The sequence below is a fragment of the Gloeophyllum trabeum genome, assembly GCF_000344685.1.
Source record: "Gloeophyllum trabeum ATCC 11539 unplaced genomic scaffold GLOTRscaffold_00004, whole genome shotgun sequence".
In the NCBI taxonomy this organism is placed as follows: domain Eukaryota; kingdom Fungi; phylum Basidiomycota; class Agaricomycetes; order Gloeophyllales; family Gloeophyllaceae; genus Gloeophyllum; species Gloeophyllum trabeum.
Window position 1 is genome coordinate 532,943 of NW_006920413.1, and position 16,346 is coordinate 549,288.

The window sequence follows — 16,346 nt, forward strand, 5'->3', positions numbered from 1 at the left end:
GTAGAATGTCGTTGAAATGGCCCAAAATCTTGGCTGTATCAAAAAAGTCATGGGAAAAATAAGGTGACCTCATTTTTGGATGTTTCCAGCCTCCGTGAGTCCTGAACTCGGTTTCCCACCAAAAACGCGTGTTCGGTCAGAAATCAATTTGTTGCCTTTGCTTGCTCGGGACTGTAGGTGCTCAGGGGGGCTGTTGATTAGAATCAAGTATCCCATCAATGGCCATCATACCGTCCCACCACCGTATTGTTGTAGCTCCTGGCCGCCATGATTCGCACACGCCCTCTTCCTGATTCGCGAGGCGCATATACGCGCATATAACCCACACAACCCCAAACAACGCGCCTTCTCTCCTTCGCGCACACGCGCCGCGGGCTTCCATCCAAGCTGCCCATATGTGCACACCTACCGTAATGTACGAGAGTGTGATGCCGGGCTATGTATATCGGTTGCGAAGGGTATAAGGCCTTGAGAGGGACGGCCCACGCGTTCCCCACTCTGCCCCCCAGAGATGCCTCGGCTTTGGAACGCTGCTGTCTGGCTGCTCGCCCTCGTCGCGGCGAGCGTGCGCGCGCAGCCCTCGCCCGACGTGCAGAAGAGGATCTCCGCCGCGATACGCGCCGCGGCGCACGCGAACGGCACTGCGAGCACAAACTACACCGCGTTCGTGAATCCGTTCATCGGGACAGGTGCGCATGCGGCTTGCTCCTCGTGTACGCGTTGATATCGAGGGCGGTGGGTAGATAACTACGGGGATGTATGGTGTGTACTACTGTATCCTTGTGTCATAGTAGGAGTGGAATTGATGTGTGTTTCCATAAAGTCCAGGCGCCTCGGTGCCCTTCGGAATGGTCAGTTCATCCATTCCGTCAAGGACGCATGGAGTAACCCTCGACGTGCATGCAGGTCAAGTTCACGACCGACATGACCGGGTACGCCCCCGCCGGTGAGCATGCCCGCGCGCATATATCGACTGAATATTAACGACGAACACGAAACCGCGCATGGCAGGGTACATTGTCGACCCCACACAGACCGTGCGCGGGCTCAGACCGTGCGCGGGCTCAGCCCGCTGCACGACAGCGGCACGGGCTCTTCGCTCGGTACGCCGGCCGTCCTGTGTCTCAGCGGGATGGGCGCACTTAACGAGCGCCACAGGGACGTACGGCAACTTTGAGATCATGCCCCTCCTCTGCCCGGGCGGGTTCGACACCTGCACGACGCGCCTGCAGGACCGCGAGCGGTACCGGCTGAACAACACCGACGGTGCGTCCCTCCCTCCTTCCCTCCCTCCCGCACGCAGCTGAGACGGCCCTCCCCGCGCAGACGCGTACCCAGGCTACTTCTCGCTGACGCTGAACAACAGCATCAAGATGGAGGCGACGAGCACGCGGCGCGCGGGGCTCGAGCGCTTCGCGTTCCCGCCCGGGTCGGGCACGCCGTACTTTGTGCTCGACCTCGCGAACGACCTGCCCGCGAGCTTCGCGGGCGGGACGATGGATATCGATCCGGTTGCCGGGCGGATCACTATTGGGGGGTACTGGGGGTCGAGCTTCGGCCCGGGGATATACAACTACCAGGCGTTCGCGTGCTATGACTTGTTGAACAACGGGAAGCAGAGATTGGACGAGTGGGGTGTGTGGACGGGAGACTCGTGCGTGCCCTCCCTCTTTTTTCGCTTTCCCCTCCCACCTAACCCTCCCCCCGCGCTACCCACCCGATAGGTACGGCCTCGACGCGAAAGGCCTCGGCCTCACGCACCTCAACCTCACGCGCAACCTCATCGGGGGCACGCCCTACCAGTCTGGCGCGCTCTTCTCGTACGCCGACTCCCCTTCTGAAATCACCATCCGCGTCGGCGTGTCCTTCCGCTCCGCCGCGCAGGCGTGCGCGAACGCCGAGAGCGAGGTCGGTGACGCGAGCTTCGAGGAGATCGTGGAGCGGAGCCAGGGATTGTGGAACGAGTTGTTGGGGAGGGTGGAGATTGATGTGGCGGGGACGCCGGAGAATGTGACGGAGATGCTGTACAGTAGTTTGTATAGGAGCTTTTTGACGCCGGTGAGTGATGAACATAGGTGAGGAGGGTGTGGCTGATGTGGGTGGGCAGAACAATGCGACGGATGAGACGCAGGGCGTGTTTGCGGATACGACGGCGCACTATTTCGACTCTTTGTACTGCAGGTGAGCCACTAGTCGATTATCACCCGCACTTTCTGAATCGTGGGCTGGGTAGCTGGGACACTGTAAGGATCCGCATTATATGGCAGGGAATGATGATACTAAGAATCGGCGACAGTACCGCACCTTTTACCCGCTCATGTCGCTCCACTCCCCGGTCGAGTTCGCCCAGATCGTGGACAACTACATCGACGGCTACCGCAAGATGGGCTGGATGCCCGAGTGCCGCGCCAATAACCTGCCAGGGTGGACTCAGGGAGGCGAGTAACCCTCTTGAATTCCCCTCTTCTGTCCTGGTCGGTTCCCTAAACCTGCATCCTGCGTCACGATTTTAGGATCCAGCGGAGACAATATAGTGGCGCACTTCGCTGTGACGTACCACGACGAGGCGCAAGCGCTCGGGATCGACCTGCAGGAGCTGTACGCGGCGATGGTGGCGGACGCGCAGGTCAACCCGCCGGAGTGGAATACGCTGGGCCGGCAGGTTAACGTGTACAAGTGCGTTTGATGACGATATCGGGACTCCCCCGGGTAAATGCTGAAGGTTTGGGTATATTGATAGGGAATATGGATACGTGCCGTTCGCGGTGCTTGACACGGCCAGCACTGGGCGGCAGACGCGCGAGGGGAGCAGAACACTGGAGGTATGCTCTCTTTCGCAGTCTTCGAGCGCGGTTCGATTGTTCACCCTTGATCCTAGTACGCCTTCGAAGACTTTGGTCTCCGCCAAGTCGCACAGCTCCTCAACAAAACCGAGGACGAGGCCTACTACACGAACCGCTCCTTAGCAAGTCCCGAGCTTCCGAGTCAGATTCATGATGCTTACAAATTGCACCATAGTGGTACCGAAACGTCTGGGATCCTAACGTCGTCAGCGACGGCTTCAAAGGTATACCACGACTCAACCTCGTGCATGCGATGCAGCACTGATACGAGACGGGCAGGCTTCTCCCAGAAGCGCTACTCGAACGGCACGTTCAAGTATACGAACCCGACCACCTGCTCCCCTCAGGACAACGTCACCACCGAGTGTTCGCTCCAGGCCGACAACGTGAACGGCTTCTACGAGTCCTCGTCGTGGGAGTACAGCTGGTTCGCGCCGCATGATACGGCCCACCTGGTTACCCTCATGGGAGGCAATGTAAGCATACTGTGTTGAATTTTGTTCGTGAGATGACGAGGTCGTGCAGGAAACCTTTATCAACCGTTTGGACCACTTCTTCGATGTCAGTCGCCGACGCCTTGAACAGAGTATGGATCCTAGATGCTGACCTTCCTATTCAAGGCTGGGTATTATCTCGCTGGAAATGAGCCGTCCTTCCAGGTATGTCTTCAATGACCACTACACGTATCTTGCGATACTAAGATTTTCGTAGACGCCCATTGGCTATCACTATGCCAATCGGCCCACGCTGTCCGTCGACCGCGTTCGCCAAGTGGTCTTCGAGAACTTCGGCATAAGTAGGTCACTATGCGCGTGGTGTGTGCTGTGTAATTGACGGATTGTGCAGCTCCCGCCGGTCTACCCGGTAATGACGACCAGGCTGCGATGGCCACACTTCTGTCGTTCCATCTTCTAGGGCTCTATCCCGGTAAGGATGGTTCGTGTGCTAATACTCAACGAGGAAGACTAACCTGTATGCAGTGCCCTCCTCCACTGAACTCCTGATTCTCTCGCCCTTCGTCCCAAAGTACACCATCCACAACCCATACCTAAACGTCAGCACAACAGTCACCGTGAAGAATTACGACCCCCAGTCAGTCGCAAACCCCATACCTGATGGAGCATCTGCCTATGTCAAGAGCGTCACAGTCAACGGAAAGGAGACCGAATCAAGGTGTCACTTCGACTTCTACGACACCTTCAAGATAGGCGCAGACATCGTCATAGAACTCACCGCGGACAAGGATGCTGCCGACAATTGTGCCGGCTCGGTACCACAGTCGATCTCTACTGGAGGCTTCGCGTCAGCGAGACAAATAAGCCGATAACACTGCGACAGACAAGGACAACATTAGTAGTACAAGTACATGCACCCTGTACAATATGTAACAGGAGAGTACAACAGAGACCGTAACAAACCATCATAACCAAACCTTTACGGTACGAAATGTCAAGAAAGAAAGAAAAGCTAACTGTTCCGAAAGTCCGGCAAGTCCGATGGGAGCTCTTCCTCAGGGATATCGACTATCAACACGCCCGGATTACTTGGATCAACGCGTGTGGGGAAATGGTTGCTGTCAAGGCAAGGATGAGGACCGACAATAAAAGGACACAAGATGAGCAGAACGCACCTTTGCAGATGTTTCAGCAGGGCCATCTTGAGGACAGGCATCTTATTCACGGAATGGTTTCCGCGGCCCGTGATTACACGCACTTCGCGCGCGTCCGTCACCAAGGCCTCACGAACAGCTTTCTCGGTCTCTCGGACAGCTTCCGGAACCCTCAGCCGATGCACGTCTATCGTCCGCGTTGGCAAGGGCGTTTGGTTGTGTGCTGTGATATGTCAAGACGCAGTCCATTACTGAGACGGGAACTGACAGGACTTACCAAGGAAGTATCTCCTCGCAGCTTTCTGGTGCAACTTCCTGATCCTCTCATCAGCTTGTTCAATCTGATATTTATACAGCAGCGCGAGATTCGGTCTCCCCTCATCAAGCGCCTCCTGCCGTTCCCTCCTCAGCCTATCCCGCTCCCTCTCTTCCGCGAGCGCCTGGTCCCGGAGCAAGTCCGCCCTGGCGATGATAGAGTTTCTCGAGCCGCCCGAAAGTGGCGAGGGGCCGGGCGACGCTGTCGCAGTGGTGAGATGCGTAGGACTGCGCTCCGGCCGTTGCGACGGCTGGGAAGGTATCGACTCCATGTAGCTGGCCTGCTCCGGCTGGGAGGGCTGAGAAGGGATCGTCTCTATGTAGCTGGCGCGCTCTTTGAAGGGAGGGGGAGGGGTGCCGAGGTTGTCCCAGCCTTCGCCGAAGAGATCGAAGTCGGGGTTGAATCGTACGGGAGCGGGTAAGTGAGGAAGGTCGGTCTGTAGTCGTGACGTGGACGCGACAGGCTGGTTCTCCTCGTCTTCAGGATACCTCTCTCCAGGAAACCGCTCTCTAGCCTTCTCGTCAGGATACTCGTTGCTTGGAGCAGGCTTTTTGATGAGCTCTTCCTCTGACGTGCTGGGAAGATCGGGGATGTTGCGTAAGTTTGAGATGGGAACGGGGGTCAGCTCTGGCACTTGCTTCGCTTCCGGCGCTCGCACTCTGAGCGACGGTTGGGACTCGCTGCGTTGGCGCTCCATGTCCGGGATGTCGTGCAATGGAGGCATTTGAACATGAACATATTCGCGATCCGGTTCAGCGGGAGGATGGATCGAGGACGCGGGTCTACTAGGCGGAGCGTTGCGGCGTTCGGGTTCCTCTACGGGATGAATTTCGGGGATGTCACCAATAGGAGGGACGTCGACTGGTGTCGGTTCTGGGCGCTCGATCTCCCAGTCGTTCGGCGGAGAAATAATGGGCGGAGGGATCGAAGAAGGACCAGCAACAGGAGGGAGCGCAGACATGCTAGTAGTTGGGGTACGATCTGGGTCTGGGCCTGGTAACCGCACCAGTTCGTTCTCGAGAGGTGGGGTCATCATCGAGGACGGGAAGATTCTGAGGACAGGCGTCTCCTCCTGAGACGGCCCATCCGCAGAAGGCGGGGAAGGGCCAGGCGTAGACGTATCCGTGGGTAGATCGTTATGCACCGAGCTGCTCTCCGAGCCCGTATCGGTATATTGACCTGGGACATGACGGCGTGGCGGGGACGTAACTACCGGTACAGCACCGGGCGGGGGTATGGGCACAGGCGGCGTAGAAGACGTTTGCGAGGGCGTCGTCGTGATCGTGTAGAAGCGGACCCTGGACGGCACGGGCGGCTTTGGGAGGGGGATGGGGGGAATCGGTAAACGCACGGCGGGGACGGCGAGACGCTTAACGGCGCGACGAACCCTGCGGTACCGCCGGTACACAAACTTGGCGAGATATTCATACCACGTCTTGCGTGTCCCGAGGTCGGCAAGCATCATCGTCAGGCTCGCCCACATGAGTGTTATGGCCAGCCTCGGCAGGTTGGTCGTGACGATGAGGTCGACGAAGACGCGGAAGCCGAACGCGACGTACGGATCCCAGGAGAGCGGCGTCTTGTCCAGAAAGTGGTGCAGGACGGCGCCCTCCCACAGCCCGACGAGCGTCCCGGTGAGCTTGACATTGTGGCGGCTCCCGTAGTCGACGACGACGCGCAGACCGAGCCCGAGGCCTATCGCGAGCAGGTTTTCCATAGAAGACATCAGAGCAGAGGCATTTTTTACAGCAAGAAAGGCGATAAGACAGGTCGTACAGAGTTATGTCGTATACATACACGAGGCCGTCGATGAGCGCCGTCTTTACTGTACCATCATGAGCGTTCCGGGGTAAGATGCTTGCCTCATGAAACCGTGGGTACCGCAACGGTTTATCGTGACGTCTCCCGAGTTGGTCACAGTGCAGATGGTGGCGGTAGAATTACAGGTGTACTATGTCTACAACGATAAAATTACAGGAAAGCGAATACAGACGATAGAAAGACATCAGTACGACCGAAAACTAAATGAGCTTCGCCTCTCGCTTCGCCTGCCCAACCTGAGCCAGCCTATGACTCCGGAGCGTCATATGTGCGTTGCCTTGGGTAGCCCCCTTTTTGCCGGCTGCAGCACCTGAAGGAACCGCAGGTGTGGGAACAGGCAGGTTTGTCTGCGAGAGCGCTATCCGCGTCTCATCCGATGAGAACCCAGGTATCCTAATATTGTGGTTCCGTTCTGAGCATAGCGGTCAGCATCAGCGATAGACATCGCCACATAGAAGAATGGTAACCTAGATGGAGTTGCAGGTCTCGGACCTCCAGCGTGTCACCACCGCGATGCTTGGCTAGTCGGCAGCCAAAGTTCGTCACCGAGTCGATGAATTCGTCCGCGATATCGAGCAGCAGCTGCGACCAAACCATCAATGGGAGACCGGACCAAGGACATGACACAGGAACTCACATCTTCAACCTCAGGCTCGATCTTGACATTGGGATCTATACTCGACACCAGATCCTGAATCGACCTCCGCATACTTTGGTCGGCTGGTGTGCTCCGTTTCCTCGAGCGCGTATCATCCATATTCAAGACGGTCGTATCGTCCCCCGTGCGCGCGATCTGAGCAGGGGTGCCTGTAGCAAGAACAGCGAAGAAGTCAACGCTATTACTGAAACAACATTTCCGCCGCAATAACGTACCTGCAACCCTTCCACCAGCAATACCTCCCGTCAACGTCGGTCGCCCCTGCTGAGCCTGCGGCCATTGCACCGGCCCGGGGTTAGTCGTATTTATTGACGGACTCGGCGCAGGTGAACTGCTGTCTTGGGTCGGGGGCGGAGTCAACATGGGGTCTACAGAGAACGACTTGAGGCCCGGCTGAAACGATGCGTTGGTAAGACACGTAGCCACGCAGGATGTGCTGCCAAGTTCTTAGCCACCTTGTTAGCGGGCCCTGGTGTCGGCGCGCTGACCGACGGTTGTGAGGGGGCTGCGCCATTGAGGACTTGTTGTGGGGCTTTCGAGCGGTGCTCGTCTGCGTATGCCTTCAACTGTGGGTACCGACGCAAAAGTTCGGCGATAGCATCAGCGCTGAACGGCATAACAGCAAAGACGGGCGGGGGAGGGACAAGAGATGGACGTGTGGAACACAAGCAGACGTTGAACAGTCTCTTATAACGAAGTCTCGAGCTACATCGTGGCCGCGCCACGCTAGAGTCAAGACAAAGGAACGAAACAAGACATCGCGCTTCGATCAGCTATAAAGCCCACCGCGTGCCTAGCGGCGCGGCGTGACCTCCCCCGGCCACAAACACAAGACACCGACTGCCCACGAACCTGCATAATCTGCGCCTGGTTCAGCTTCCCCTGCTTCGCGAGCTCGCCCAGCTGTGGCATATTCGCGAGCAAGAGCTGCGCTATGCGGTCGCCCGAGAGCGGCTCGCCCGTGTGCGTCTTGAACGCCTGGCCGAGCGCGGTCACGATGTTGTCCGTGGCAGCGCCGCCTAGGCCTGCCGGCACCGCATGCTGGGGCGGTCGTTGTTGTGAGGGCGAAGAGGCGTTGTTGGAAGCCATAGCCAGAGCTCAAGGAAAGATACAGAGAGTGCGGTGGAGGACCGCGATCGTTGGTGTGGGCGCTCAGCGACACTCAATTCAACGCCAGCTGTGACGCGTGACTGAGTAAGCAGTAGCAGTCCGAATATTAGCCTCAGTGGTGTGAATATTCTGCAAGAAATTGTGGTATAGGAAGGCGCGCAATCTGTTGCAAGATTCTACTACTATATGCCATGATCTTGAAATGTACAGCTAAACAGCGAAAGCATCCATTGAAAGCGAAAACCAAACATGTGCCAGGTATAGCAAAGGGGGTCATCCAAAGGGCATAAAATATCGGATAACATTAACTGTACATCAGCATGAATGCACGTTCCATGATATCCAAGTTGGTCATTATAAGTGAATCTCTAGCCGCCCCTGTAGATTATAATCAGCACTATTTGAACCTCCAGAACCTAAACGGCCTACTGTTTCCCTCCCCTCTTGTTCTTCCTCGACCCCTTCTTCTTTTTCTTCGCGATGCCGAAATCCTCCTCTTCCTCCTCCTCGTCCTTCTTCTTCCCCTCCTCCTCACCCGGAGCAGCCGGTGCCTCCGTAGCCGAAGGGGGAACAGTCTCACCGCCCTCCTCGCCCTCGCCCTCGCCGGGGGCATTCATCATCTCCCATGCCGCATCATCTCCCTAAAGCACAATCATCAATCAACATCTACGGGAAAGGCATCATACCTACCTTCTCCTTCTCCCCCTCATCTCCCTTCGTCACCTCACTTCTATGTTCCTCGCCGCCCTGGAATCCCTGGAGCCCAAGACCCAGTGCGTCCCCGCCCGCGCCGAAGCTGAACGGTGGCGGCGGGCCCTCGGGCGGCGAGCTGAGGTCCTCGTCGGAGAACACCCCGTGCATGGGCGGTAGCTGGTATGTCATCGGCGGCGTCTGCAGCGGATCGAGCGGATCTGGCGACGCCACGCGCGACTCTGGCTCCTGCTCCTCTGGTTGCGATTGCCACCGCGGTTGCGGCTGCGGGACCTGCTTCGGGGCTATGGAAAACGCAGGAGACCGGGGCATCTGCGGCGCAGTCCCCCGGGACGCGACGGACTGCGCTTTCCAGGGATTTGAGGAAGCGGGGACGGAGGAGGGCGCGACGATAGAGGGAGTCGCTACGGATGGTGCGAAGACCGAGGGTGCCCGGATGGAGGGCTCCCTGATTGAAGGGGCGACAACCGATGGTTCCTTGACTGAAGGGGCAACAATGGAAGGCTCCCTGACTGAGGGTCCAATCTCGGAAGGTTCTTTGACCGAGGAAGCCGCAATGGACGGCTCCTTCACCGAGGGGGCATATCTTGAGGGTTCCTTCACCGAAGGCGCGACGACGGACGGTTCTCTCACCGACCGCGCGGCCACAGAAGGCGCTCTCTCAGATTTCGCAGCAACGGAACGAGCGGCGGCAGACGGAGCACGTCGTATAGAAGGCGCTGCCTGGGACGCAGTATCGTGCTCATCACGGAGCCTATATTCTGGCCTCGCAGATTTCGTAGGGGACATTGCTTCGTAAACATAATCGTGCGTCCGCTCGTGAACTGGGGGTGCTTGGGAGCGAGTGGGGGCGGCGCTCACGGTCGAGCCACGCTCAGAGTCGTTGTCCAGCGGGGTCAGCAGGATCTCGTTCTCCCCACCGGGAGGCACCTCCCACTGCCGGAAGTGCGCGGGACTTCCGCCGCCATACTCTGACTCTTGGTAGTCGGTGACGGTCGACGTCTCCGTGTACGCCCCGGGTACAGGCTGCGAAGTGATCCGGCGAGGCTGCCTGCGCACGCTGACCGACGAACCCGTCGTGCTAGACGCGGACGATTCCGCGTAATACCGCACACGCGAAGGTATGGTGGACGCAGTGGATACGAGGTAGTCGAGGGAGTATATGGCGCGTCGGGCTTCGCGATAGCAGCGGTAGACAATGCGGAGGACCACGTACGACAGGGCGGGCCACACATCTGCCAGCAGCATACCAAGCCCTGTCCATAGCAGTATTACTACCAGCCTCTGTGCATCGTCCGTCCAGAAGTAGTCAATAACGACTCGTAGCGCGTACGAAACATACGGGTCTAGAGAGCGGGAAGCGTGCGCTAGATGATGCAGAACGGCGCCCTCCCAAAGGCCAATAAGGATTCCGGACAAAGTAGTATTTGAGCCCGCGACAAGGTTGATTAGGCCTCGCAGACCGAGGCCTAAGCCGATGGAAAAGATAGTTTCGACGGAAGTCATGAAGGAGGTAGCATGTTGCGGTCAACAGCCGACGCGCGCTAAACAAAGTTCAAGTTTGGTAAGTAGCTCTTTGTTCGGCCCCTTTTGTGCCCACAGACGCAGTCTCCGCTGCGTTGGCTCTGCAAGGTGTCTGGTCATTCTACGAAAAATACCACAAGTATTCTGTCTGGCAAAACCTTCGAGTCTTTGGATCGCAGAGAGGGTGTCTCCCACAAATCCTCCAAAGGATCGATCGACATGTTGCAGCCTGACGGGATTTCACGCAGACGATCGCCGATTATGAAATTAGATCCGCCACAACCTAGCTTCATCTCCTAAGGCATGTGAGTGAGAATGAAAGAATATTCGTCGATCTTGACTAAACGTATCATTGTGGCCGATCTAGGTAGGTACAGCAACGAATGTGAGAGCGCTCTCCCGGACTGGCAGCTTGATTGGTTTATGACATCGGTGAAGATCTTGTAGAGGTACAATGTTATCGTTCTTAACTAGAGGGGATGGAGACTCCTTTCAGACATTGCCGACTAACACCAGTACGGGGGCCACAGCCAGGAGCCGAGGCATTGCGCCCTTATAAGGGATCCATGATCTACCGTTCCAGTGACTATTCCGCAGCCAAACAGTCCCCACAAATCAGCCAAAAGCCTACCATCCCGGTTTTCTACCCTGAAAGTGCGAGATGGGGCCAGTCCCCGAAACTGTGATATCGCTGGTGATTCGATGCGAAAGAACTGGCCACTCATCCCACCCGACAAACCGTACGACTTGGAGCTCCGGCGCATGCATCGAAAACTGGTTCTCAGACAAATCAACGTACTCCGTATCCTTGCCTGCTGGTCTAGACCACCGACAAAGACCTAACTTCCCTTTGCTCGGGGGGGAGAGTCTGTGTTGAATGATGGACCAATGCAACGACCACAACACAAGGCGGACGACGTTGAAAAACGTCGAAAGTACTTCCGTGATACGCGCCTGCACTTCCGCGGCCTCACTGGTATCGAGAGGGAAGTGATATTATGTCTGACATGCAAAGGCACAGGCGGCGCGTCGGAGAGGAACTCGAGGGCTTATAGTGTCCTCAAATCGTCTTCAGGCGTCAGACAACCATACTTGCCAATGATATCCCAAGTTGAAAAAGTTAGGTTAGGAAGTCGTACCAGTTGAAAAGTTGTGCTGAGGGACAACGGCCTATAGCCATGCCTACGTATCCTCATGATCAGGCCCGGTAGGGACGACAGCATTCACCTCCAGTTGTGCAGATCACTTTCATCAGCCAGATCCATCCCGGGACTCGAAGGGACTTGCCTTGCGAGGCAAGGGCTGACAGCACGTCGTCTGGTGCGGAATAGAATATCGTGTCCTCCAAGCATAAAACAATATGACAAGGGTAGGGATTGACTTGACAACATCTGCAAGCGGATCGAACAGCAAGGGAGTCTCGTCGGGGTCGAGGTCGGACACCAGGGTCCGGTGCAGGCGTATGAGCCCCTTAGTACGGTCTGCGACGACAACTCGGTACAGGATCGGCAAGGCGAGGTCTCGCCAATGTTTGCAAACGAGTACTAATGAGCGCTCTCAGGTTGTAAGCATGCTTCAGGGCACAGAATTCCTCAGTTCGCGGAAGAGGAACAACCCATCGAAAAGGTCATACGACCGGGTCTGCAGCACTCCCGGAATATAGGTCGCGAAGAATGAGGCCACAGCTCAGGTGGGAGCGCTACGTCAACATTTCCTGCCGGTCCCCGCTCGGGATATACGGTTGAGGTCATTGTGGGATGACCAAATTAAAAGACCTGGGAGATGTGGCATTCAACAAGTGAGTCGAGATTACAAATCTTGTCTGTGGCACGATAGGGAAAGCTACAGCATCCATATGAGCCACTGTGGCCAGGGAACAAAAACAAATGGGTGTATTACGTGCCTCACCTTCAAGTCAACTCAACGCGTTTTCGAGATCCAGTGTATCTCGTGACCAACTGTACTCGACGACTTATTTTTTGCACTGCAGTGATATGACCAGCAGCGTCACCGCGAAGTCCGTACTTCAACAGCCCATGACCGGGCTCTAAATGCACTCCATTCCGGAACACTGGCAAGTGGCATGGTATGCCATGGGAGTGATTCCGGGATGATGGCTGTTGCCACGAACGAATAGCAGCTCAGCAGACTTCTTCTGAAACCTCCCAGACACCACCCTTTCATGCGCTGTGCGACTTCTCTGGCGAAGCGTAAAGTGACTGGAGAATGTCTTCGCATTCAGCGGGTCTATCTTGTTTCTCCCTCATTCCTCCAGTGTCTCGGGCTCCGCATCCGCGATGCACATGGGCCAGGAACCCCTCAGTTTCGGAACTCTATAGTGAGCCCTCGCCGTTCATTTTCATCGGCTACTCGCAGGCAGTCTACCTAAGTGTGACATCTTTTCTTCACAATCAACAATACCACATAACATAGTCACTAGCTTACACCCAATAGATATGCAGTCTTTGCTGAAGTGGAGAAATGTGCATGGGGAATACTTGTGAGGACCTCGGTGCCAATACTAGGGACAGCGCATACCGGGTATGTCCGCAAGGAAATGATGAAATGGAGGGATGCTTTAGAGCAAAGACGGAATGGGCCATGCCAATGGGGAGGGAAATACTGGGGTAACTCGCAGTGCACTCGCACCCCATCCATGCGCTTCGTAGCACACTCACGATAAAAACGTGCTTGAGTTGGGAGACCCTCGCCCTAGATAGTTGTAGCATGGCACATGGACGAAACAGGGAAACGAGACTCACCAACTTCTCTCGCATTCCCTACTTGAGGCCCAATAGGTCGGACAAAAGCCTGCCGTCCGTATCTTCTACCCTGAAAGTACGGGACCGTGCCAACTCTTGAAACCGAGACACCGTTTGAGGGGCCACAAGCGGAAGAGTTGACCATTCCTTCCAACCAATGAGGCGCACCACTCGCAGCTCTGGTGCACTGATGGAAAACAGTGTCTCAAAGAGATCCTCGTACTCCCTGTCACTGCTTCGCTCTGTTCTCCACGCGCTAAGGCCCAATTTCTGTATCATCGGGAGGGAGAGCGCACGGGGGAGAAAGCTCCAGTCTGGTGACCACATCACGAGGTGGACGAGGTTGGGTAATTTGCGAAGTAGCTCCTTGACATGCATCCTAACATCGATCTCCAGTGCCGGCACCAATAGTGAAGTGATATTATCACATATACTAGAAGGGACGTTGGGCAAGTGGGTCCGAAATTCTAGGGTTCGTAGTGCCGGCAATTCATCTTCCGGTGTCAGACGGCCTGCAGACTGAATGTCGCCCCAGGACGAGCATGTCAAGTGTGGAAGTCGCAAAGGAGGAAAGGATATCTGTTCGGGTAAATAAGGACCCCAGTCATGCCTAAGGATTCTGAGGTTGGGCAGGGACGATAACATTTGCCTCCACTCCCCTACATCAGCAGCATCTTCACAGCCAGGTGTCCAATGAAGGACGCGGAGGGTCTCCCCTCGTGATGCCGTGGCCGACAGCACATCTTTCGAAGAGAGTAGTATGCTGTACTTGTTGTCCGACCATAAGTTGAATATGACGAGGGCAGGCATTGCATTGATTAGCTCTGCGAGTAGCTTCAAGTCGGGTGGTTGGGGGTCCCCTGGCGTAGCCAGAACACAGATGAATCTGCGGACACTTGCTCGGAGGGACGGGCCGACGTCAGATGTCTGGAAGTCGGACACCAGGGTCCTGTGGAGGCGTTGAAGCCCCTCAGTGCCCTCTGCTACAACAATCCTATACAGGATCGGTGAGGCGAGTTCCCGCCAACGCCTGCATACGAGTGTCAAGGACTGCGCCGTGCTATTGGCTTGCTTTACAGCAGCGACTTCTTCGTCCTGCGGTAGAGGGATGACGCGCCCAAAAGGGTCATACGACTCGGACTGCAGCGCTCCAGGGACGTAGGCGGCAGCCTCGAAGATTTCAGTCCAAAGCTCGGGCGCGAGCGCCGTTATGTGGTTGTCACATCCGGGATCTGAAGTCGATGTCATGGATGAGCAATGAATACCGGCGACGACGATCAGAGAACTGGAGAGATACGAAGGTTAGAATGCAAGGTTGTCACCTTGAATGCGACCAAGTTATATCGCCAGCGGTGGCAATACGATCAGAAAGTTAGACAGACGACAACAAATGGTTCCTTTGAGAGCGTGCCTCCCATCGATGCACCCAAGGGGAGGAACACCTAAACGAGTGCAAAGGTGCCATCACGAACGCACTCCCGAATCTCAGGCGAGTGCCAAAGTGCAATCAATCAGGAACACACTCCCGATTCTCCGGCGGATGTGTGTTCCTTGAGGCCTGAAGAGTGTGATTGGGCTCTACTTACAGAGTGCGTTCAGCTTCCCGTACTGGCAGTGCTGAGGACGACCGTGTCACACAGCCACCCGGGGCGATTCGAGACCCATCGTGCACTACGTCTGAGAGAACACATTGCACCTCATGAAGATTGGGGTAAAGGAGAATTCGGTCAAGGTCTGGGTTGGGTAGATTCGCGTCAGCGTAGGTAGGTGGTTAGGGTACTGGACACGATATCTCCAAGGTACCGGTGGGTCGGGGGGCCTGGGCCGCCTGGCTGGTCAGGACGGGACGCCCCAGACACAGAGCCTCCAGTTCACGCTCGTGCGCTCTCTTGTTCATTAGGATGCGAGATCTCCGAGATGGCTCGGAGAGACAGTCACATATAGCCTGGCATAGCCACTATTCATGAGTGTCCAATCATCTGTCAATGTCGCACCAAAGAATGGTGTTGGGTGATACTGCAGAGATTGGTAGGCGGAGAGGAGCCTTGGGGGCTGGACCGCATATACCGATTGTCTTCATGTTCACCCGAGGTGTCCATGAATGTGACCGCAAAATTGGAGCAGCATCTGCCTGTGCCTGCTCCCGGTCCACAGCATCGCAGACATTGGTGGGTCCGAGACAAGTCTTGCGGGGTGGTCCACGCATGCGAGTCGTCCTTCATCTTCATCCAAGTGTCCATAAGCGTATCCGCAAAATCGCAGTTGTGGCTTTAGCTGTCTGCGCCTTCCCGCCGTCCCGCAGCACCCCAATTCGCGGCGGCGCTGGGCTCGAATGCAAGGCTGAGACAGGACACGTATGAGCGCCTCAAAGTCAACAGGATCCAGTATACCGGCGACACCAGAGTGCACCCCTAGGAGTCTGCACAATCGCGAAGCAGCTCACCGCGATCCCGTACCCTCCCTCCCGCGATACGCTGCAACGCCCCTTCCCCACTCGCTCGCCTTCTCCCCCCAGTCCTCCCTGACTCCCCACACATGCTCCTCCTTCATCCGCGGCGCACTTGGACGCTCCCGCATCGCCATTGTCCGCTCATATGCCGCTTCGCCGGCAAAGTCGTCCTGAACATGTAGGGACGGTCGGGGTGAAGCCCGGGTGCCCACCGAAGCGCGATTATCTGGTCCAGCGGCGGTGTCTTCCCATTTCCGGGCGCTCAGCGGCAGCGGCGCCCACCGCTCCTCGCGCGCGTAGCTCGCGCTCGTCATCTCGACCAGGCGCGACAACGCGCGTCTGTACGCAAACTGCTCGTCCTGGCCTATGCCGAAGAAATCACTACCGACCGTAAGCAAGTAAGTGAGAAAGGAACAACGCACCCGAGAAAATCGACAGCTTGTCCAAAGCCAGCGGCGTCCCGGGCGCCTGCGCTTCCCTTGCCTCCTCCATCCCGGGCTTATCATACATAGCCACATTCGGCCTGTACACCTCCCGCGTCTC

General features: G+C 56.6%; 6 protein-coding genes across 6 annotated transcripts; 1 reads left to right on the forward strand and 5 right to left on the reverse strand.

The window, feature by feature from the left end:
- Positions 1-511: 511 nt before the first annotated feature.
- Positions 512-4,170, forward strand: GLOTRDRAFT_127326 (uncharacterized protein; the record flags this gene model as incomplete). Its single annotated transcript, XM_007865932.1, has 20 exons — positions 512-689; positions 744-762; positions 824-851; positions 907-946; positions 1,035-1,103; positions 1,159-1,266; positions 1,327-1,654; positions 1,725-2,058; positions 2,108-2,181; positions 2,234-2,243; positions 2,297-2,442; positions 2,521-2,676; positions 2,741-2,822; positions 2,879-3,067; positions 3,134-3,319; positions 3,369-3,404; positions 3,464-3,502; positions 3,555-3,639; positions 3,690-3,770; positions 3,824-4,170. The coding sequence occupies 20 exons, from the start codon at positions 512-514 to the stop codon at positions 4,168-4,170; spliced, it is 2,535 nt and encodes an 844-aa protein (XP_007864123.1).
- On the reverse strand, positions 4,041-6,628 carry GLOTRDRAFT_137404 (uncharacterized protein). Its single transcript, XM_007865933.1, has 3 exons — positions 4,730-6,628; positions 4,474-4,675; positions 4,041-4,416 (listed from the first exon to the last, which is right to left on the reverse strand). The coding sequence occupies exons 1-3, from the start codon at positions 6,492-6,494 to the stop codon at positions 4,311-4,313; spliced, it is 2,073 nt and encodes a 690-aa protein (XP_007864124.1). The 5' UTR covers positions 6,495-6,628; the 3' UTR covers positions 4,041-4,310.
- Positions 6,629-6,707: 79 nt separating this feature from the next.
- On the reverse strand, positions 6,708-8,396 carry GLOTRDRAFT_73406 (uncharacterized protein). The gene is made up of 6 exons (XM_007865934.1): positions 8,100-8,396; positions 7,703-7,813; positions 7,463-7,640; positions 7,227-7,396; positions 7,057-7,171; positions 6,708-7,001 (listed from the first exon to the last, which is right to left on the reverse strand). Exons 1-6 carry the CDS (start codon positions 8,334-8,336, stop codon positions 6,790-6,792), a joined length of 1,023 nt encoding a protein of 340 aa, XP_007864125.1. The 5' UTR covers positions 8,337-8,396; the 3' UTR covers positions 6,708-6,789.
- A 1,050-nt stretch (positions 8,397-9,446) lies between these two features.
- GLOTRDRAFT_8306 (uncharacterized protein) lies at positions 9,447-9,767 on the reverse strand (the record flags this gene model as incomplete). The annotated part of the gene is made up of 1 exon (XM_007865659.1): positions 9,447-9,767. A coding segment is annotated over one exon (321 nt), but the record flags the coding sequence as incomplete, so codon positions are not given.
- Positions 9,768-13,372: 3,605 nt separating this feature from the next.
- On the reverse strand, positions 13,373-14,602 carry GLOTRDRAFT_127330 (uncharacterized protein; the record flags this gene model as incomplete). Its single annotated transcript, XM_007865935.1, has 1 exon — positions 13,373-14,602. One exon carries the CDS (start codon positions 14,600-14,602, stop codon positions 13,373-13,375), a length of 1,230 nt encoding a protein of 409 aa, XP_007864126.1.
- Positions 14,603-15,793: 1,191 nt separating this feature from the next.
- GLOTRDRAFT_37622 (uncharacterized protein) lies at positions 15,794-16,117 on the reverse strand (the record flags this gene model as incomplete). Its single annotated transcript, XM_007865699.1, has 1 exon — positions 15,794-16,117. The coding sequence occupies one exon, from the start codon at positions 16,115-16,117 to the stop codon at positions 15,794-15,796; it is 324 nt and encodes a 107-aa protein (XP_007863890.1).
- Positions 16,118-16,346: the final 229 nt, after the last annotated feature.